Source organism: Aotus nancymaae, unplaced genomic scaffold (assembly GCF_030222135.1).
Source record: "Aotus nancymaae isolate 86718 unplaced genomic scaffold, 86718_ANA_hifiasm-v0.15.2.pri h1tg000025l, whole genome shotgun sequence".
Taxonomy (NCBI): domain Eukaryota; kingdom Metazoa; phylum Chordata; class Mammalia; order Primates; family Aotidae; genus Aotus; species Aotus nancymaae.
Genome location: NW_026988438.1, coordinates 22,136,459 through 22,155,116, shown reverse-complemented (window position 1 = coordinate 22,155,116; position 18,658 = coordinate 22,136,459). Strand labels below are relative to the sequence as shown.

General features: G+C 34.1%; 1 protein-coding gene and 1 long non-coding RNA gene across 7 annotated transcripts in view; one reads left to right on the top strand and one right to left on the bottom strand.

Moving 5' to 3' along the window:
- RUNDC3B (RUN domain containing 3B) overlaps positions 1–18,658 on the top strand; it is a 179,519-nt gene that overhangs the window by 52,917 nt on the left and 107,944 nt on the right. For 3 of the 6 annotated variants that reach the window (XM_012450867.3, XM_064380429.1, XM_012450864.3), the window contains exons 3-4: positions 5,723–5,773; positions 12,775–12,908. In XM_012450867.3, coding sequence (XP_012306290.2) covers positions 5,723–5,773; positions 12,775–12,908 — 185 coding nt within the window. The remainder of the gene's footprint in view (positions 1–5,722; positions 5,774–12,774; positions 12,909–18,658) is intronic. The other 3 variants (XM_012450868.3, XM_012450866.3, XM_012450865.3) reach the window with 1 other exon arrangement.
- The window catches only part of LOC135276520 (uncharacterized), a 103,306-nt gene that overhangs the window by 77,472 nt on the left and 7,176 nt on the right, over positions 1–18,658 (bottom strand). The gene's annotated exons all lie outside the window — the stretch shown is intronic.

Below are 18,658 nucleotides of genomic sequence, written 5' to 3'. Positions count from 1 at the left end.
AATGGTGCCATCTTGGCTCATCGCAACCTCTGCCTCCAAGTTTCAAGCGATTGTCCTGTCTCAGCCTCCCAAGTAGCTGGGATTACAGGGATGCGCCACCACACCCAGCTAATTTTGTATTTTTAATAGAGATGGAGTTTGTCCATGTTGGTCAGGCTGGTCTCGAACTCCTGACCACAGGCGATTCACCTCACACTGGAATTACAGGCGTGAGCCACCATGCCTGGCCAACTAATTATTTATATCATGTGTGACTCATTTTTATATAAACCCATTTTGATCAATAGTGACCTTTTTTCTCTCTTAATAAGAGTCTTCCTATGTGATTACTGTTGGTGGTTTATTATTTTATACTTATTTTTCATTTGAGACTTTATGATTTCTGTTTTAAAACATGAAATATTTTTCTTATCTTAGTTCTATGTTTTATATTGTTTTGAATGCCTACAATTTTATAACACAATTCTCATATACTTGGTAACTTGCTTCTGTTTGAGTCATATTCTTGTAGCACTCTTAATTACTGTGTTTGTTATAGGTATTTCTGAGTGAAAAAAACAAGTATTTATATTTATTTATTAGGACATATCGACAAAATGATCTTGATATTTTATAATCAAGCCAGAATTTTCAAGGAGTCATTTTCATTCCCCAATTTAAATATTTACTTATTCACAGAATGAGAGATTTATGAATGGTTCTAAACTTTGGTACCCTGGGGAATTTTTCAGATTTATTTTACATTAACGTCACTTTCAAAATCTCTTTAAATAAAATGATTCAAAATTTAGATTTGGATTCTGGGGAAGGGAGAGTACCACAAAGAAGATGATATTATGAAAAGACAAATTCTACTACTGATAAAAATTATCTAAGATATTTTTGAATGTCTTTTTTTATAAGAGTTAAAGAAATGTTTTATTCTACAATGTAGAATAAATTTCATGTCTTTAACAGAAATTGATGATCTCTGATGTTAGTTCATTTGTGTTTATCTGTTCGTAGCCCTTTGAGTTTCTGTCAGAAAATTAGTGAGACACTCCCAGTTTGACCTTGTGATTTTTGCAAATTAGCATAGAGTAATTTACAGTACTTGTAATGATCAAGTCATACTTTATTTTTAATCATGGAACAATACTTTCTTGTTAATTTTGTTACATAATTCAATTTTTGCTTTATTGCTCTAATATTGCTTATCTAAAGAAAGTAAATATTTCTGATTTTACTGAACAGGAGAAAGATTGCACAATTTAGTGGACTTTGTTCATTTTAGGAGGGTATCATCATAATAATCTCAGTTCCTACATCTTTCTGATATTCTAACCTCAATGAGTTGTTGTTTTCAAAATCATTTTATGGTATTACCTCTTTTCCTTAAGGTAAACAATATCACACTGCAAGCTGCTTTACTAGAAGTCTAATAATAAATTCCCATTCTGATGTATTATTTGTTCTAATATATACTGTAATTAAGAGTTGATTGAAGTATCTTAGAATCTTGAATGCCAAATATTTATATGTGTTTGCATATATACTATATTTTTACTTTAAATCTCTGAATTTTTAAATAGCTCTCATAGATATATTTTTAAAAATTTTTTAAATCTTGTATAGAGACAGAATCTCACTATGTTGCCCAGGCTGGTCTCGAACTCTTGAGCCCAAATGATCCTCCTGCCTCCCCACCTCCCAAAGGGCCAGGAATACAGGTGTAATCCAATGAGTGTGGGTCGTAGATTTTTTGGTATAAGAAACTGAGATGACCCCATAGTACAGATATCTTTGATATATTTTATTCTTTTATTACCCTTATTATCCATAAATTCAAGTACCTTAATTTGATGGAAGGTATTAATTTCTATTCATTAATAGTTGCCACTGTTTAGTTGGTTGCCATTGTTCATGTGATCTTTATTTTTATTAAAAATTTTTCTACGTTTTCTTTTCTTTAAAGTTATGACTTTTAAACTTCAAAAGATTTGCACAATTTAGATACTCAATATTTTAAAAATTATTAAATCAATGAACAAATACTTTGTTTCAAAGATATTAATACCTACCACCTACCTGTAAATGGCATTTTAAAGTAGTATTTTAAAGCTTGAGAAAAGTTATATACTGTTTCATTGCTAGCTCAATTACAGTACTACTGCATTTGTAAATGTTGCTTCACTGAAAAATTTTTCTCATATATAAATACAAGGTTGAAGATTCACAATTTTAAGCAACTTGCCTTAACAATATTAGTAATGAATAGAATATGTTCTATATGATACTGCTAATTTGTAGACAAGACTTGTGAAAAGTCTGAATTATTTCTGATCATTTATAATTTTTTTTTTTTTTTTTTTGAGACGGAGTTTCGCTCTTGTTACCCAGGCTGGAGTGCAATGGCGCGATCTCGGCTCACCACAACCTCCGCCTCCTGGGTTCAGGCAATTCTCCTGCCTCAGCCTCCTGAGTAGCTGGGATTACAGGCACGCGCCACCATGCCCAGCTAATTTTTTGTATTTTTAGTAGAGACAGGGTTTCACCATGTTGACCAGGATGATCTCGATCTCTTGACCTCGTGATCCACCCGCCTCGGCCTCCCAAAGTGCTGGGATTACAGGTGTGAGCCACCGTGCCTGGCCCAATCATTTATAATTAGTTTTTTGCCTTACAAATGGCAATCCCTTTACAGACCATTTTATCTAGGAGTCTTTTCCATGATCCATCTTGGTACATTTATATAAAGATATTTACCTTCAAGTTTATTAGGAAAAAATATATATGCAGACAGGGAGAAAAAAATTAGAATAAATATAGCAAAAGCTAAAAGTTTACTTTCTGCGTAAGTGTTAAAATTCTTTGATTATGTCAATCATAATGTTCATTGATCAAAGAAATGGAAATGAATAGAAAACAAAGTGGGAACATGACTGACATGAAAAATATAGAAGATAAATATCATATTCATGAATTAGAAACATATTCAGTCTTATCAAGGCAAATTTATTTGTTTAAAGCAGTGGCCAATAATCTTTTCTATGTGAGGGCTAATTTCAATATTAATAAAATTATGCATCAGTTATTTCATATTGAAAATTGCATACTTTTTGGGTCAGGAAATGCTGTCTATCTTCAGTATACTTAAGCATTCTTCTATTGCATATTCATCTCTGAGTTGATTCTACCTTTGCCTGAGATTTCAGAAACTAACACCTAAAACAACTTTATATGGTGTGATTATACTGTTGTATTTGAATGAATTTTGTTCTTGAACAAAACACTTTCTGAACCTGGTTTATTTGGTCTTGTCTCAACTGTTTTTCTAAGCTACTGTTTCACTTTCTTTTAACATTATATATTTTATAGCAAAAGGTTTTGTTTCCATGGCAAATAAAAACCCCTTCTACAAACTAACCTTAGGCCACTTTAAAATAATGTGAGCTTTGTCATTCACTTATTTTTTAAAGGGCAGCACTTCTGCTTGCTAAGGATTTAAATTTTATATGAAAAATATTTATATTTCCTCACATTACATGTTTCACTACCTCATTTTTTCCCCCTTCCTTCTGGGGTTATCTGTGAGAACTCTAACCAACCAGGAAAACCACCTGACTAATTATCCTCCATCAGTCAGGTCCTGCCTATCTCCTAAGGGTAGAGCACCATGAGGTAACAGAGAACACTGATTGCTGGGTCTTGGTAGCTTTGTCTCTGAGCCTGTCTTGTCTTATCTATAAAATGAGAGTTGTTGAAATTTTACTACAGATAACTTGGAATATCGTGGATTGTTGTTTGGTCTAGATATTTCTGGTGGCTTTTAACTTGTCTAGATTGGTTTAATCATATTAAATTATAATTAAAGCAATTAAATTCTACAAATTGGTGAAAATTTTAAGAAAATGTTCCCATAGTCTTTCACAACCAAAATGAAAATCAGGGCACAGAGGCTATCGTACTAACAGATTAAAAAATAACAAACATAATCTAGGCCAGGCATGGTGGCTCATAACTGTAATCCCAATGCTTTGGGAGACCAAGGCAGGATGATCCATTGAGCACAGGAGGTTAAGACCACCCCGGGCAACATAGCAAGATCTGGTCTCTACAAAAAAACAAAAACGTTAGAGGCCCTTGATGACATGCACCCATAGTCTTAGCTACTCAGAAGGCTAAGACAGGAGGATTGCTTGAGCCCAAGAATTTGAGGTTGCAGTGAGCTATGAATATATTACTGAGCTACAGCCTGGGTAACAAAATGACACCCTGTCTCTTAAAAATCAATCAAACAAACAAACAGACAAACACAAAAACCCTATAAATTGAGTTTGATGATATTTTCAGTAATTGTTTTTCACCTTACATGAGAGATTAAGAAATGCCATAAATCTGGTCATGATGTAGCTTATTTGGTACATTTTTTGTAGTAAAATATCTTTAAGTCAGATTTTCATGGAAAGTGTTTTTAGTTTGATAAGTTTTTAGATCTATAAACACAAACAATATAGAGAACTTTGTTTTAGACAAAGATAGTAAATGTAATTTAAAAGTTAAGAATTGATGTTATTTGCGATGAAAAGCATTCTCTTCTGATTTACTTTTCAATGCTGAGAAATTTCATTTTTGTTCGTTGTAGCTGTAGCAAGAACATCATGTTCTAATATGGGCTTTAACTAGCACACCAAGTTATAGATCCTTTTGGATATGTGTGTTTCCAAACTTAATATTTGTTTGAAATGTTACAGAAGTAAGAGGATAGAAAGTGAATGGCAGATGTATAGATGTGGCACAACTGTATGTATCTCCTTCCTTTCATTTTTCATGCCACATTACTAACTATATGTGTTTGTCTCTTATTTGGTTTTTATAAAGGATCTAAGTGTTTGGAAAGGTGTGGGACCATGTGATTTTCGAGATTGCAGTGTTTGACTATGAGAGAAGGAAATGTTATTTGTTGGGAATGTTATTTCAGAAATTTGACTTTGGAGTTTTCCCATATTATTATACTAGCAATTTCCAAAAAACATAGGGAGAATTTCTAGTACTTTTCCAGTTGGTGATTGCTAAACAAGAATTAGAAGCTATAGCAAATAAAACAGTGTTTTTAATAGAGTAGGCATTTAGTCAATATTGGTTAAACTGACAATATTTTATGTCATATCTAAGTGCTGCTTTCATACAAGGAAGAAAACAAAAGTTTTAGCAATTCTTAAGCAAAAAAAACCTGCTACATTTCAAAATATATTTGTTTATAACTTTTAGAAAAGTTAACATTTAAAAATGTGTATTAAATTCTAAAGTTGGAAAGTTTCTGAGCCATATAGTTCCAAAGGAGTTATTTTTTTCCTAACCAATCTTACAAGTTCTGAGGTGCATAGCCAGCAAATTCAGTCAAGCTGTCACTCATCTTGAGGTCTATTGTACTCATCAGTTTATTAGATCTGAGAAAGAATAATGGAGGTAAAAGTAAACAGGGAATAATTTCTGCTCACGTATTTCTATGATGTATAGACACCCTAGCCTCTCCAGTACAATAGGCTTCAAGGAATTAGCTTCATTTACTTGCCAAGTGTAGCTCATATTTATCTTATCAGAGTTTATTTATTTAGTAAGTAAAAGTAGTGTTTACTGTTTCAAAATTAAATGTAGCCATCTTACTTGGGCTATTCAGTTTGGAATTGTAAACATGATGGCAGGTTTCTTAAATATCTCTGTGTTGTTATTTTTTTTAAAGAGATTTCCCAAAGTTGCAGATGGCTGGCTCATCTCCAAATACCTCTTCAAGGTACTCTATGCTGGTGATGTCTCCCGCCACTGAGCTGCACGGGAGCATGGAATTGACTTTCGGGGGAGGGCTGTATCAGTTAAGTGATCTTTTTTAGTACATTGCATGGGTTTTGCAAAGCTTTCTTTTTTTAAAGTGTTTTTGTTTTTTTAAATCCAGAGGGCACAAGTATGTTTATGCTAAATTTTAAAATTAAAATCTTATAAATCCACACAGTGTAATAACCTACTCACTTTTTTCCCTCTCCCACATGATTCCTGCATATTTCTATTATGTTCCATGGCTTTAATCACTGTATTTTATTAATCATACATACCAGTGCTATTTACACTTTCTTATTCTCTTAATAATATAAGATTTATTATTTTCTTTATTTTGCAAGTGCTGTATAATAATAAATATAATAACATCCCCCAATCAAAAGATACAGACAGGAAAAAGCCAAAACCCATCAGTATGCTGCATCCAGACCCATCTCACATGCAACAATACACAAAGACTCAAAACAAAGGGATGGAGGAAGATTTACCAACCAAACGGAGAGCAAAAATAAATAAATAAATAAAAGGCAGGAGTTGCAATTCTCACCTCTGATAAAATAGACTTTAAAGCAACAAAGATCAAAAGAGGCAAAGAAGGACATTACATAATGGTAAAAGGATCAATGCAACAAGAAGAGGTAACGATCCTGAATATATACGCACCCAATACAGGAGCACCCAGATACATAAGACAATTTCTTAATGACTTATAAAGAGACTTAGCCTCCCACACAATAATAGTGGGAGACTGTAACATCACATTGTCAATACTAGACAGATCAACGAGACAGAAAATTAACAAGGATATCCAGGACTTGAACTCAGACCCGGAACAAGTAAACTTAATAAACAGTTATAGAACTCTCCACTTCAAATACATAAAACATACATTCTTATCAGTATCATATCACACCTATTCTAAAAGTGACTATATAATTGGAAGTAAATCACTCCTCAGTAATTGCATAGCACTTCATAGGTTTAAATGAAATATTGGTTGGCTGCTTGTTTGTTATTTTCTTCCCTTATTCCTTCCTGTCTCCATTGTTAAGCACAATTATTGGCATAAAAGAGGTTTTCAATTCCCATTTTTAGACTGCATTCTAGCCTGGGCAATAAAGCAATACTCCCATTCTCTCTCCCTCTTTCTCTTCCTTTTTCTTCCTCTCCTTCATTCTTTTTTTTCTTTCTCTCTTTCTTTCTTCAAAAAAAAAAAAAAAAAAAAAAAAGAAGAGTGGTGTATTTATAGAAACAAAAAAATTAAAAAGCAGAGAATTTATAAACATTACCGAATGGAGGACTAATCTCCTTAATATATATAAACTACACAATGAAAATATATTGGTCAGCGGTTAACACAGAGATTAAATCTCAGTCTAGTTTTCAATTAGTTACTTGGGGCTTACAGCTGAAGAACCACCACCACTGAGTCCTATGAATGTACAAACCTTCCTCATTTAATTATTTAGATTATTTGTCCAGCACTGATAAGTTACCAGTCTCTTTATCTGTTCTGTCTGATATGACCTTTTATTTAGGGTGTCAAAATAATAATAATAATAATAATAAATATTACATGCAAAGTAAGAGCTGAGGGAAGCTGCATGAATATTCCGGTCTCTCAGTAAAACGTAGATGTGGCATTACCAACAATAACTGCTTTTTCATTCTTGAACCATTAGTGAGAATGTATTTCTTAGTTTCCTTTCTCCCAGGTAGAATGCATACCTTTATTTATTCAGAACTTTTTTTAAAATTGAGTTTCTGCTGTATGCGAAACAGTGCTTGGCCTCTGTACTTATGCTCTAGCCTTTTATATTTTTTGCTTAGAAAAGGAATATAGTCGTTGTTGTTGTTATTATTATTATTATTATTATTATTATTATTATTATTATTTGAGACGGAGTTTCGCTCTTATTACCCAGGCTGGAGTGCAATGGCGCGATCTCGGCTCACCGCAACCTCTGCCTCCTGGGTTCAGGCAATTCTCCTGCCTCAGCCTCCTGAGTAGCTGGGATTACAGGCACGCGCCACGATGCCCAGCTAATTTTTTGTATTTTTAGTAGAGACAGGGTTTCACCGTGTTGACCAGGATGGTTATAGTCATTATTTTTAAAGATTACAGCATAACAAAGGAGAAAAAGTAAAAAACAAATATCATTTCCTTAATTATAATTCCCACAAGTAGTCCTTTCAAGCAGTTTTATCTGTTTTATGTTCTGTACCTGTAGTCTTCATCACTACTGGCACACGTTATACTTGATTTCTTCAGGGGTACACATTTATGTGTAGCTCTTTGTGTGGACTTCTGCCATCAGTGTACAAATTCAGTCCACCAGTATTGTAAGCCTTATGTTAATAATTCTGGTGGAAGAAAAAACAAAAAAAACTTCGTTCTCCATTTCAGAGAGAGTAAAATTATGTTTTTTATTGTGTTATGAAAAAATGATGGGTCAGCTACTGCTTAGTAGAGAACTACTTTAGAAAATTTAATTTCTGTTCTTAGAAGGTCTCCAGACCATAAAATAAGATACAACCAAAACATGGACATATTGCAAAGTGTGAATAGATATCCTACTTAGAGAGTATAGAAGAGTAATTTTAGAGTAGCATTGGACCCTAGAGATCACAGGCAATTTTTAGGTCCTGAAGATGAGGCAATTTAGTGGGAAAGATAATCACATAGCTGGTCAGTAAAAGATTATCTTTTAGTCTAGCAAACTTTTCACTATTTGTTTCTGTGCCTAAAAATGAATAGAGTTGAATTGATGGCATGGGAATATGTTTTGAAAAACTTGTTTAACTTTCTCATTGGTAAAAGTTAACTTCCAAGAACACTTATCATTGAAAGCATATTATATCCCTATACTTATGAGAACTTTAGAAAGAATTCTCTTATTGACAGCATATCTCATCTTTGGCATAACATTTCTTCAAGATACGGAGTAATTTCTTGCTATGTGATTGTCTTTTGTGCTTATTTTTAAAGGAAGTGAAAGTACTTGGGGAGTGGTTATTTATTACTTCAACATTTATTTTTAAAGGTATGAGCAGCTTGTAACTTTGTTTTTTAATTATCCTGTTAAATACAGGTTATAGACTTTTACTAACAGTTAATCTGTATTTATATAAAAGTGATGTTCAAATAATATCTCAGATAACTAATTAAACACATTTTATATTTAACTAAATTAGACCTTTCTGTAGATGCAGAAATTGTTATTTAGTTGAAATCATAGGATATACAGATAATTTACGTGACAGCTTCTTTGGAGGTTCTGGCAAGGGAATCTGCCTTCTCTTGAAGAAATCTTTCTGAATGTGAAATATTCAGTGCCTCAAATTAAGAGCTTCACTTTGGAAATTTTGTACATGGAAAAGGAAGGAAGCCAGAATCAAGCAAAGTCATCCTTACATCTATCTAATCTAATTTGTAGAGCAGATAAATGTGTTATTATCTTACTGGTTGATTTATGGCCCTGCAAGTCATGATGATATGCCATCTTGTCAATTGCTTAGTTTCTCAGTTTGTAATCTGGGAAATCTTTTCATTATCTTTTGGGTAAAAGTCCTTGCAGAGAGTGTGCCCTACCCATAGCAGGAGTCCCAAGGATTTAGTGCCCACTCCTCATCTGCTTAACGTAACTCTAGTTTTCTACTTTTTCTGTCTCTTTGTTTTCTCTCCTCCAAAACAGGGCTTTTTTTTTTTAGTACTCTCTGTTTTTCAATAGCTATACTTTGAAACATCTTACAAATTGATGTTTCAAACATCTTCATCTTACAAACATCTTCAGAGGTGATGGGGAGGAAGGCAGCAAATCACACTGCCATGTGTGTACCTATGCAACAATCTTGCATGTTCTTCACATGTACCCCAAAACCTAAAATGCAATTTAAAAAAAAAGATTTCTCTTAACCACAAAAAAAGAAAAAAAAAAGAAGGTTTAAAATAGCATTACAGGAAAGCAAACCATGCCCTATGCGAAAGTCCTGGACCGTTGTACATTTCCTTAAAAAATAAAGTCTTCTTGTTCATGGACAACCTATGCTTTATCTTTTTTCTTGGTTACCTATCTGGATTCCCACTACAGATGGTTGCCATTGGCTAATACAATGTTGTATTTTCCCTTGCCTATTTCTCTGACTTCTGTTTCCCATATTACCTTTTTAAAGAGATTTAAACTCGCCACAGAATCTTGGTGATACTCTTTCCTTAAGATTCTTTCCAGTGTATAGTACTTCATTTCTTGAAGGAAGTCTGGCAGCTGTAACTCTCATTTTTAAATTATAGAATGGTCCCAAATAGCAGATGGCCGGGAAAATGAGTTGAAGTTAGAAACATTTGAGGAAATTACTTTAGAACGGTTAATGATGGGAGTAAAGTTGGATTATGGAGTAAATTTGGAAGATTTCTCTAGATTCCAAAGCAAGTAATGTGAAGAATTTAAATTTGCATCTCATTCCTACTTCATTTTGTGGTGCAAGGAGAGCTTGGTCCCCATAACTACTTGTATGATAACAGTAATAACAGTAGTAATAATTAATGCTTGTTTAGAATTTAGTATACACTAGACTTTGCTACTTGCTGTACATACATTATCTCATCTAATTCTTACAACGGTGCTATCCATTAGGTACTATCATTATTTTCAATTTACAGAAGAGGCCCAGACTCATAGAGTGAACCTGTCATTCATTCAACATCCCATAGCTAGAAAGTGACCTAGTTCAGTTCCACCTGACTCAAAGCCCATGTTCTTAACCATGAGTCACCCTGCTTCCCCTCCAAATGGCTAACAAATTGATGACATGACAAGAAATACAAGTAAAGATAAACTATATTGAGGTATTATATAAGGAAATGTTTAGTTAAAAGAAGACAGGGAACAGAAGATAGTGATGGAGACAGATTACAAGGGGAAGTCTGTAGATTTCTATTTGTAAGTAGCAAAATTTTATTTTCAAAGAGACATTGAATTATATAGTTATTAGAATAAAAATTTATAGATGCATTTGTTTTTATTTATATAAAGAAAAATTTGTTCAACATATTTGATGTTTGTAATCTATCATACGAACACCTTACTAACAGACCTATCAAAACTATTGCTATAAAAAGATACTAATTGGATTTTTTTTAATTTAAGTTTTTGTGTTTATTACAGTTAAGATGATCTGTGTTGTGCTGATTTACCAATTTAATTTTTCAACAAATGTTTATTGAGTGCCTACTGTTAGCCAAGCAAGCACTGTGTCAAGTGTTAGAGATTGATCTAAAGACAAATAAAACAAAATTCCTGCCTTAGTGATCATACCACCTAATATGTGAAATAATCAAGTAAAGAAATAATTTTGAGGAGAAGTAAGCACAGGGTACTGTGCCAACAGAGGGACTAACTGATGAGATCATGCATGGATTTCTGGAAGAGGAGGCTTTTAAAACACCCTGAATGATGAATAGGAGTTACCTATTATGACTTGTACGATTTCTATTGGTTGATTAATAATAAGTACCTCACTAGACATACTAGGAGGAGATTTAAAAAACATTCAAATGCTTACATCTTCTTCTGAAGGTTTTGATTATTCCGTTTGTGGGGAGGCTAAACATGAGTATTTTTTAAAAGTAGTCCAGTTATACTAATGTTCTACCATGGTTTGGAACCATTCAGATATTATCTCAGATGTTGGTCCTAAAATGCTGCTTGCTGACAAGAACATTTCTTGATGTTGCTATAGAGAAGTAATTACTGAGGAAGGGATTAATTAAAATAAATAATTAATGAAAAAGCATTTGTTTCAAAATATAAAAGCAAATCTTTCTACATAAAGGTTAAATAACTTTCCTAGGGAACACTAATCATTCTAGACAACTAAAGAAAGTATTAAGATGTCTTTCATATCCCACTTAAAAACTGAGTGTACAAAATCTTTCCCATGAAACTAATATTAAGTCATGCATAGAAAATTTTTTTTTCTTTTGACAAGAGTACTACTCTGCCACCCAGGCTGGAGTACAGTGGCTCAATCTCTGCTCACTGCAACCTCTGCCTCTCAGGTTCAAGCGATTCTCATGCCTCAGCCTCCCTCAAGTAGCTGGTAGTATAGGCACACACCACCATGCCTGGCTAATTTTTGTATTTTTGGAAGAGATGGGGTTTCACCATGTTGGCCAGGCTGGTCTCGAACTCCTGGACTCAAGTGATCCACCCACTTTGACCTTCAGAAGTGCTGGGATTACAGGCATGGACCACCATGCCTGGCCTACATAGAAGTAGTAATACAAATATAACCTTTACACAATAGAACATTTGGTCATGAACAGATACATAATCAAATCTGAAAGATTACAAGTTTCTCATGAGTTCTTAACTGGAAGAGAGCAAACCAATAACAGTTAAAAGAGAGCTTTCTGTAGATGAGAATGGTTGGGTGGGCAGTTATGCATTATTAGTGAATATAGGATGCTAATTGATTTTATTTATTTATAAAGTAATCCACACATTGTATTCCTTTTTGACGTATCCTTATGAAGAGGAGAAAAGAATTGTGGTGGTGGTTTTTTTTTTCCTGCTATTCTAAGTAGAGAAAGGTTTAGAATTCAATTGGTGACATTTATTAATGCTTAACTAGAAGCGCAGGAAGTGTTTAAATGACTGTATTAGATAATAGGATGTTAAATGGCAAGATATTTCTAATGTCTAGTCCCTTTCATTTAGTTTTATTTTATTGTTGACAAACCTATGATCCAGCTCATTAAGTAAATTTCCCAAAGTAAAACCACTGGTTAAAAATAGAATAGGACTAGATTTGAGGATTTTTGACACCTAGATTGGTGGTGCCCTTTCCATTATAGTTCACTATAGTGCCTTTGTTTTTCAGAATTTTATTGTTCTTGCCTTTTTAAGTCTAGTTTTCTTTTACTTTTTAAAATCTTGTATTGCAATTTGTCTCCTGAAGGTCAAGTAACCTGGTTTGGTTATGAAAGTCCTCGTAGCTTCTGGGACTATATCAGAGTGGCTTGCCGGAAAGTTTCACAGAATTGCATCTGCAGCATTGAAAATATGGAAAATGTCAGTTCTTCTAGAGCTAAGGTAAGACATGGTCAGAGACTTGTTTTCATTTTTTTCTTCATAGCATGTATTTGGAATAGCAGGAAGGTGTGAAGCTACTTACTATTAATTTCCTTTTCTTAAGAAGCATAAAATGCTTCCTATTCGGTGATGTTTCTACATTTCTTGAATTATCTAAATTAGTGGCTCTCAAATAATGTTCTGCAGAACGCTGAAGATGTCCAAGACCCTTTCTTTAATGCATCCATAATGTCAAAAGTATTTTTGTATAATATCAACATGTTATTTGCCTTTTCACTGTGTTCACATTTGCAATGCCAGTACAGACACAATGGGGGATAAAACTGCTGGAGCCTTAGCATGAATTAATGCAGTGACATCAAACCGTGCAAGTAGTCTTGAATTCTTCCTAGTATTTTCTTTTAAAGGTAGTTTCAATTTAAGAATGACCATGATGGTCTAGGAAACGTTAATTCTTATTAAATCTCAACCTTTGAGGACTTGTATTTTTAATATCCTGAGTAATAAAAAGGAAAGTATGCATAAAGCATTTCTGCAACATACTGAAATAAGATGGTTACTTCAAGAAAAGCACTTGTAAAATTGTTTGAATTGTGAGCTGAACTACGTACTTTTAATATAATATGATTTTATTGTAAAGAAAAACTTATAAACCATAATTTTTTGGACTTAGGCATTTGGCAGATCTTTTCTCAAAAAAAGAAAGTAAAAAGGTGAGCCTGTTACTTCAAGGAAACAGCTGAAAGTATTTGTTGCTAATGGTAAAATTAAAGCTTTTAAGTAAGAACTAGAGTTTTGGAAAACTTGAATTCACCATCTTAAACTTCATAGCTTCCCAATATATAAAAGCATTTTTGATAACACTGATGTTGATATCAACAAATGTGTTTTTAAATTGTTGAAGGAAATGTGTCAACATTTGATAGGCCTTCATAACTCGTATTTTCCAAATGACCAATTTATGGAATTACAGAATCATGTATGGGTAAAAAGATCAATTCAAAGTGCAAGATATGTCAATAGATTTAATGTACTACAGCATGAAAAAATTATTATGGTTACTAAAATTTATTACTTAGTGAGTTTTGATCTAGAACAAAAGATGATATCTACACTTATCTGAAAAGACTATTAAAAGATTCCCTTTTCCAACTATATATCTGTGTGAAGCTAGAGTTTCTTCATATACTTCAACCAAAACAACACATTGTAATAGATGGAATGCAGAAGCAGATACCTAATTCTCTTGTATTAAGCCAGGCACTAAAGAGATTAGAAAAAAATGTAAAACAGAGATACTTTTCTTACTAATATTTTTGTTTAGGAAAATAGTTAATTTTCATAAAAATGTGTTATTCATGTTAACATGTAATAAAAAATATATATTTTTTTAGAGACAGAGTCTTGCTCTGTTGCCCAGGTTGGAGTGTGGAACTAGCATAGCTCACTGCAGCCTAGAACTCTGAGGCTCAAGTGATTCTTCAGTCTCAGCCTCCTGAGTAGCTGGGACTACAGGTGCATGCCACCATGCATGGCAATTTTTTTAAGTTTTTCATAGAGATAGTGTCTTTCTTTGTTGCCCAGGCTGGTCTAGAACTCCTGGCTTCAAGCAATCTTTCTGCTGCAACCTCCCAAAGTGCTGGATTACAGGCACGAGTCACCGTGGCCAACTTGTTATTGTTTTAATTACCTGATATTTTAGTTTCCAGTTTTGACTTGTGATACAGTCAATTTGATAGATATAACCTACATAAAACTTCTTTGGGGGTCCTCAGTAATTTTTAGGATTATAAAATGTTTGATCTATTAAGTCAAACAGACTGAGCATCCCCAAGCTGAAAATGTGAAATATGAAATAATCCCAAAACCAAAACTTTTCGAGCATCACTATAATGTTCAAAGAAATGCTGAATGGAGCATTTAATGCAAATATTCCAAAATCAGAAAATACTCAAAATCTGAAATACTCTTGTTCCAAGCATTTTCAAAAAGGTATACTCAGCCTGTATCAGCGTTAATGTAGTAGTTGTATTTATTTATATTGAATTGTCAGAGTAGCTTTCTTTACTATTTTGACATTCAGAAATTACAGAATGAAACATTAAATAGAAAATAAAGATTGAAAATTGATGTTTACAGTTTTAAGATGAAGACATCATTATTTCACAATTATAAATTATATACATGTATAATAACCAAACATATAACAATTACCTTTCCAAAGTATAATTTCCGAGTTTTTTGTTCTTGCATTTTTTTTATTTAGGATTCTTTTTTTCTTTTGGAAAATTTTTGCTCAGCAAAACTGATGAGGATATATTCAAATTAAATATTTTGTAAGCACAAACTGAGTATATGTTTTAAAAACCAAGATCTATCATGTCTAAATTTAGTGACATAATTAGAAACACAGGTAAAACATTTTTACCTCCTTAATATGAAAGTGTATTTTTGGATACTGTTAATATCTATGATTTTTGACATCTTTTCGAGACTATAACTATAAAGTTCACTTTCTAAAGCCAGTGCTCCCTCCTGCCAATCCTCAACCAAGGGCTTGTAGCAACAAAGAACTTCCTGCTTCAATTATCCTTCAACTCTCGCAGGTTGGATCAGTTTTCTTCTCTGTCTCACATGTTTTTAAACCAGTAAAGTTTTTCATTTTTAAATTAATTATAGTTAAATTTTCTTTTTTAATTAAATTTTTCCCTCAGATAACTAAATCCTGTTTTTATTGTATATCAACAGATATCTTTTTTATCCCAACTATTGTCCTTAGACCTGTATTTCCTCAACTACTGAATTTTTTATTCATTTGTGTTTACTTTCTCATTTTCTAACTACAGATTTTTTTTTTTTTTTAAAGATATGGTTTCACCATGATGGCCAGGCTGGTCTTGAACTCCTGACCTCAGGTGATCCACCCTCCTTGGCCTCCCAAAGTGCTAGGATTACAGGCGTGAGCCACTGCGCCCGGCCTAACTACAGATTTTTTAAATGTGGACTGTGAATTCCCCTTTTCATCTTAGTTGAGTTTTATCAGTTTTCCTTTTTTTTTCTTTTTTTGAGACAGAATCTAGCTCTCTTGCCCAGGCTGGAGTGCAATGGCACAGTCTTGGCTCGCTGCAACCTCCAACTCTGGGCTCAAGCAATTCTCCTGCCTCAGCCTCCTAAGTAGCTGGGACTACAGGCATGTGCCACCACACCCAGCTAATTTTTGTATTTTTAGTAGAGACGGGGTTTCACCATATTGGCCAGGCTGGTCTCAAATCCCTGAGCTTAAGTGATCTGTCCACCTCAGACTCCCAAAGTGCTGGGATTACCAGCATGAGCTGCCATGCCTGGCCTTCATTTTCCTTTTATGTTTTCTTTATGGCTTAATAATTATATCTGAGTTTCTTTAGGCTAAGGTTTAGGCTAAGGTTAAAGATTAGCTGTAGTTTGAGTTAGTCAAATGTATAAAAGGTATTCTAGATGCTACATCAACATTCGCATTTTCAAATCAAAAGTAGGAGAGAGGAACATAACAGTATATTCTAAACCCTTTCAATAGAGAGGAGGATATATTTATAAAACTAGCATATCCCAAAATACAAAAAGTAATTGAGAAGTTAACAAACATTAGAAATGTAACATTTGGATCTGGGCGAACTAAAGAAACCCAAACCCTAGCTGACCAACTCTCTTAACAAGGCTCTTGGAACTAATCCCTGCACAGCAGTATGTTATCCAGCAGAGAGTTAATATTTATTTTGTAAAGTACTGGTGTTCAGTATCAAAATACCACAGAACAATCATATTACAAATCCTGTATTTATCTTTGTTTTGCTCAGGCCTCAAACAGACTGCATTTAGTGGAGAAAGAGAGTTCTATGAGTTGCCTGGTTATGCTGGGAAGATTCTGTGGACAAAGATTAGCTCTGTCTTTATTCATTGCAATGAAAAGAGCAGAGTACTTAACTACTGAGTAAGTCACATCTGCCACTTGTCTGGATTGAAGGATTAAACAGATGCCTCACATGGCAGGCTTATTGAGGTTTAAAGCTGCAATCTTGAATGACTGCTAGCATAGTGTCATCTTAACCTTGACACATGTGAAAAGATATTTCAGAACTGAAGCACTAAATTTGCCTGGTGAACAGTATACAGATAGTACACTTGTATCACAATTGTCTGTCCTAATCCACTGTACCACTTAGATTCACATTGTAGAAGCTTGTCACCATGGACAGTCTCATACTTTTGTCTAGGTTAAGATCAGTGAGATGGGCACGGTGGCTCACACCTGTAATCCCAGCACTTTGGGAGGCAGAGGCGAGTGGATCACCTGAGGTCAGCAGTTTGAGACCAGCCTGGCCAACATGGCTAAACCCTGTCTCTACTAAAAATACAAAAAATTAGCTGGGCATAGTGCTGCATGCCTGCAATCCCAGCTACTTGGGAGGCTGAGGCAGGAGAATCACTTGAATCTGGAAGGCGGAGGTTGCAATGAGCCAAGATCACATCGTTGAACTGCAGCCTGGGTGACAGAGCAAGACTGTCTCAAAAAAAAAAAATAATGACATGTTAACCATTCCTTTCCTTGCTAAGTCTGTGACTAGTTTATCCTATTTCATAAGACTTAAACATAGCCTAACATTAAACTAGAATCAGCACTCTTAGAAAAATGACTTTATCTCAGCAGGCACTGACTTAATGCATTCTTTTCGGAACTCACCCATCTTCCCCATCTGCTCTTGGGGCATATGCTCTTATAAGTGTATTATATGATCTCTGACAAAAACCACCCCCTGTTGAACCTTTAGTTACTACTGTTACTAACCTTGCAGATATTTACATTGGGTATTTCATGATATTCCAACTGATTTCAAGTTCAAGAAATCCCTTTTCCTTCTTGCTTTTTCATTTTCTTGGCCCCAAAATATGAGCTTTGTATTGTTCCTGAGTCCTTCCTGTCTTCTTGCATATTTTGTGAGGGATTGTCCCCCATCCCCCCCCCCCCCGCATTTTCTCTGTTTTTAATAGCAGTTCTTGTTTTTAGCTAAATTTGACTTTCTTAGGTTTCTGGTTGCTTATCCTATACATTCCTACATTCCTTCTTTTGTTGAATTAGACCAGTTTCTGAATAGGCTAGGCACATCAGCCATCCATATATCCGTGCATCCTTCCATCCAATAAATTTGCTTTGCAAATATTGATCAGGGTAAGCAAAGTGCAGAATACAAGATATAGCCATGGTTAAAAGTTCAGATGTTATTCTCAGTGCAGTGGGGGAGCTACTTGAGAGTTTCTTTTTTCTTTTTTTTTTTTTTTAAGTGATAGAATACTGTAATCTGATTTTCATTTTATGAGATAAACTTGGTGCTATATGGAGAATAAATCGAAGGGAGGAGTGGAGTAGAAGCAGAGAATCTAGTTAGAAGGGTGTGATTAGAGTCTAAAACAGAGATGATCCCAGAGGTAAGAAAACAGTTTCTGGTTCCAGTGATAACAGAATATCTTGTATCAGAGGGACCTGCTATTGAGAACAAGTATAAAAGTTGAATAAAATATGTGAAGCAACAAATTTAAGACATAGGGGAACAACTAAGACATGAGAACTTGAGTGACCACAGTTCTGGAGAGATGGATGGTACATGAGCTGAGTCGCACATCCATCATGGCTTTAGCCTAAAGTTACTTGTCTATTCACATCCTAGGTGTAGAGACTAAGCAGGAAGTGGCAGAGGTGGGGGATTTTTATTTCCCTG